General features: G+C 35.7%; 1 protein-coding gene across 1 annotated transcript in view; it reads left to right on the forward strand.

Moving 5' to 3' along the window:
- LOC111087325 (electroneutral sodium bicarbonate exchanger 1-like) overlaps positions 1–5,035 on the forward strand; it is a gene marked incomplete at its 5' end in the record, with an annotated part of 43,406 nt that overhangs the window by 22,913 nt on the left and 15,458 nt on the right. Inside the window, one exon of the mRNA XM_022393587.1 lies at positions 1,886–2,023. Within this exon, the coding sequence (XP_022249295.1) occupies positions 1,886–2,023 (138 nt within the window). The remainder of the gene's footprint in view (positions 1–1,885; positions 2,024–5,035) is intronic.

Below are 5,035 nucleotides of genomic sequence, written 5' to 3' on the forward strand. Positions count from 1 at the left end.
TCCCGGCAATTCTCGAAGGTTCGAGAGAACGAGTCACGTGACCTCGCTGACGCAACAGTATTATTTTAAAACGAGTGGATTGTGTGCTGTCCATTTATTGTTGAAATTTATCGCCAACAAGTCACAGACACCTACTGTAAATAGTTAAGCCTTCATAAAGCAATCCACTTTTTTTCAAAGAAGAACCATAGCTTTGGTATTTTGTATTTGTGCAAAACGAAGTTTTCTCGCGTTGGGATGAGTAATGGTCTTGTTTTCATATGGTTTTGTACGTTGTGATGAGTAATGTTATTGTTTTCATGTGATTATGTATGTTGTGATGAGTAATGGTCTTGTTTTCATGTGGTTTTGTACGTTGGGATGAGTAATGTTATTGTTTTCATCTGATTACATACATTGTAGTGAGTAATGGTCTTGTTTTCATGTGGTTAATTTCCTGTTGGGACAGCCGTAAGTTTACGGACTTACAACTCTAGAATCCGGGGTTTGATTCCCCGAAGTGAGCACAGCAGGTAGTCCAAAGTTGTAAGGAATAGTCACTGCACAGAAAACGAGTTTTTGTAAACATACTTCTTGATTATAGCAGTATTTATGACATTGTACGATATGATAAGTAAAGATGTTCCCAAGTTCAACTTGTCATTTAGTATATTACTTTTTCTTAAAGTTTATTTTAGTTTGCACGGCTGATACCCGTTTCATCTGAATTAATGGTGGTGGTGTTATGTTTTGAAGGTTATTTTCTCACACTCAAATTGAGTTTCTTTGCTAAAATTACAATTCTTGTTATAATTATGTGATATTGACTTTGAAATTGCTTCCTCTAAAAGGGGAGGACAGAAATTCTTGCCCTAATAAGAGCTTTCTCGGGTAATTCATTTAAATAATGGCTATAAACTGCTAATATCGACAGGATATATGGATAATATCTCAATTGTTTTTATCCATGTTTGCCACATTTTGAGATCTGCGAAGTTCTGTGAGTGGTCTTAGGTTTTCCTTTTGGGATTTAACTTTTGTCTTTTTACGTTTCTTATTTGGATACCTCCATTTTCATTTTCTTCGTCTGAATTGTTTATATCCATCTAGTAAGTAGACATAGCTAAATAAGCCGTATCATTGGTAGATATCTGGTCATGAAGCAGCATTAATTTTATACTTTCTCACATTTCTATATATATGTATTCATATATTTAGGCAGTGTCTGAGACATGCATTTTTAAACTACAAGCTTTTAACAGAATAACTCGTGGAAATGCAAAATGCAGTAAGAAAAGGAAAGACAGTATAACAGGTTTATCCTGAAAAGGAAATGTCTGATTAACTTCAAAATTTAAATCATGTATAAAAAGTAGGTTATGCAGAAATTCGTGACCTTTCCGACAAAAAGCTGACTACCCTTTTCTCAAATTCACTTCAAAGTGGATAAAATATAGAGTCCCGAAATGTATAGAATTATAAGTTTAATGAAATATAGCTCAAGATAATGCTAAAAGTGGCTGAAAAATAAAGAGGAGCGCTAATAGTTTGTGAGGAAACGACTATTTAATTAATTCAAAAATGCAATAAAAGTAACTTTTACAGCAGGGAAATTCTGATTTTGATAAATAAAACGTTTCTCTCATGTGTTTTTGGTTAGGATATTTAATTGGAATTAAATATTTAATTTGCTGTAAGAAATCCTAATCTAGAGGTGGCTTCTGAAATTCTCTTTAGAACTCTCAAATTATCTTATTTATATTTTTAAAAAACGTTTTTGTTTCCACATTTCTTAATAGAACTCATAACATTTCAAGTACTGAACACGTTATTTTCATTGATGTATTAGTATATTTGTACACATACAATCAAACTCTCATTTACAATTACCCTATTTTGGTCACAGCTAGTTGTGATGATTGGTGTGCGGAAACTTTTGGACTTCGTTTTTACCCAAAGAGAACTAAAAATTCTGGATGACGTAATGCCTGAATCCACCAAGCGGAAACGAGAGGATAAAAAGAAGGAAAAAGAAAAACTGAAGGTAAAGTTTTTTAAACAACTATGGCAACTTCAGTTAGTATAATAGGTTTCGAAATATCTATTACATTTATTATTATAATGTATTTGAAAGCATTTTCACTTTGTGGAAACTATTTCATTCAAAAATATAAAGATTAGTTAAAATATCATTTTATTGGACCAAACAAAATTTGGCATATGGAGAAGTTTAGTTTTTCAAAGAAGCTCTAGCTTGCCACAAGGATCCCAAGTGGCCTGTATCCTCTTTAATTCATGCACAGCTGATCTTCAATAACACCATATATTATAAGTGCTGCAAGCATCTCACACACATCAGTGGAAGCAGTGGAGGCTACAAGGAGACATCAGAAATCTGTAAGTGGACTATACATAATAAAATGTCCATTCAACCAGATAAAACCTGCTGGATTTCGCTACCAGATCTCAGACTGACACTCCTCTCTTCACCCTAAGATATGTAGGCAAAAGAGTTCACTTGAGAATTTTGTTACTGTTCTAGATATTGTAATGAGCCACAGAATGGCAATATCTTTATATTTAACATTGGAGAGGGAAATCTCTGAAGAGTCTTACCCTTTTCAAATATGCTGCAGTTCAGAAATCGTAGGAAAGGAACCTCATTAATCTGATGGAAGCGACAGTCATAACCAGAATGGAATGTGAAATCCACTTTCGTGCATCAGCAATGACCAAGTTACAGATGGTGTAAAATGCACAAATGAGAATAGCAACTGGAGCAGCCAAACCCACACCCTGTAACACCCTAAATTTTAGGCTTGGTTTGAGAAGAATTACTACAGAACAGAGGATTATAACCAGACAAGCACTACTCAGGGCAACTAAACCATATCTCATCCACTATATCAACACTTGAGAGAGAGGGCAGATAGTAATGCAAATATAAAACGATAAACCTTGAAATCATCAAAGCTATTGAATAGTTCCAAGCAGATGGCGTTAAGTTAAACACAATACCTCGAAATCATCATAAGCATTGAATGGTTCTGTGTGGATGGCATTAAACATAATGAATATTGACAGTAGGAGATGGTCAGAACTCGTCAACACAACCAGAGACTGACACTGGTTATAGCAAAAGATGGCTCATTCAGGAAACACGTGAATGCATGGGCAGGAGCGTGTGGAGAAATGAATATCTAGTGCTTCAATGGTCAGCAGCAAATACTAAGTGGTACAGTTTAATAATAGCAGGATATGAGACATAGGAGGACTTCACTTATCTGACTGACTTGCTAATAATAAAGAAGACTGCTGACAGACTCCCTAAACTCAACACAAGACTGAAGACAGTTTTCATCTAAAGAACATTGGTTAATCCTTTGAGAACTTTAAAGGCTTATCTGATAATCTACATTTAAGGCCACAGCAGCATTTCATTCAGTGAAAAAGTAAGCCACTAGATAAGGTGCAGTCATTGAGCAATCGGGTATGATCTAATGTTTTGAGTAAAATAGTATGAGTAGAGTAAGAAAACAGGGAAATATTTAACACAGGTCACACTGGTCAACGTGAAGACTGCAGGAAAGAGGGGAAGAATGTAAGTTGGTCAAACGTAAGACTATGTAGAAAGGACAGATGCTACTTGTTTAACGCACTTTAACTTGGGCATTATTACTAGGTGAAACCTTGTAATAATCATTCGCCTGTGCCAACGCCAATGCCAAAATACTCAAAATAATTGATGAATACAATTCATTGTAGAAACAAACACAAATGTGGAGGAAAACGTTTAGAAAATTTTCTATCTTTTGTCTTAAGGTCACTGTGTGTAAACTGTCACAGGTCTTTTATAATATCTGAAGACTTTCGAAAAGTCGTCCTCCACACTTGTGTCTTCTTTTGAAACAGGTAGTTGCTGTCCATTCCAGTATAGTCATAATGACTACTCCACCTGAACAATCTGTTAAAGACTACTGAAGTGTTTTATTTTAGCAAAAGTAACAGTATAATAATCTTACTTATATTGGGTACTTACAGTTAACATATATTAGGTCGTCAATAAATTAACGTCGCGTTTTGGAACACTTTCATTACCCCCCCCCCAAAAAAAATACATCGTTTATAATAGTTAAACGAACTGCCTAAACGTCACGTTAGTGTAGCCTATATAATGTGTAAATATTAGTATATTCTAATCCCTTATAGTGATGGCACACATCGAGACACACATTTGTCTTGTAACGCTCTTTGAATAAAAGAAGAGAAACAACGCCTCTGTAGCCACGAAGAATATCAAAGTTTATGGCAATATTTGAACGTTCGTAAGTGTGAACAAATGTTCAGCAAATTTCGTTCAGGTGGCTTTAACCTTAAAAATTATAATGTCAGGGATCGGCACGTTGGAATTGATATTGATGCTCTGAAGATGCTTGTTGAGTCTAACCCAAGGCAACACACTAGTGAAATGACCCCGAAATTGCATGTCTCTCATGAAACAATACGTAAACATCAAAGAAATATGGGAAAACTCCATACAGAAGGTGTTTGAATGCCTCACTAACTCTCCGATGATCATCGTTTCCAACGTGTGAACGTTGCTTCATCTCTTCTGGCGCATAATGCGCGTGAACCATTTTTAGATAGAATTGTCACCGGTGATGCAAATTGGATTCTCTATGCGAATATTAAATGCCAAGAGCAATGGCTCAGTCCTAAACAAAACCACTTTTGACCCCAAAATCTGTACTCTATCCGCAGAAAGTGATGTTTTGCCTTTGGTGGGACATCAAAGGAGTAATTCATTTCGAACTCCTCAATCCACAGCGAACTGTCAATGCAGAGATATACAGGCAGCAACTGGAACGTTTAAATTAAGCCCTTCATCAGAAACGCTTTTCAACCATCAATCGGAAAGATGTTCTTCTTCTCCACGACAATGCACTTCCACATGTGGCACGTTTGACGCAACACAAAATTATGGAGTTGGATTGGGAAGTTCTCCCGTCACCCACCATATTCACCAGATATGACACCATCAGATTACCAACTTTTT

Source organism: Limulus polyphemus, unplaced genomic scaffold, assembly GCF_000517525.1.
Source record: "Limulus polyphemus unplaced genomic scaffold, Limulus_polyphemus-2.1.2 Scaffold2012, whole genome shotgun sequence".
Lineage (NCBI taxonomy): Eukaryota > Metazoa > Arthropoda > Merostomata > Xiphosura > Limulidae > Limulus > Limulus polyphemus.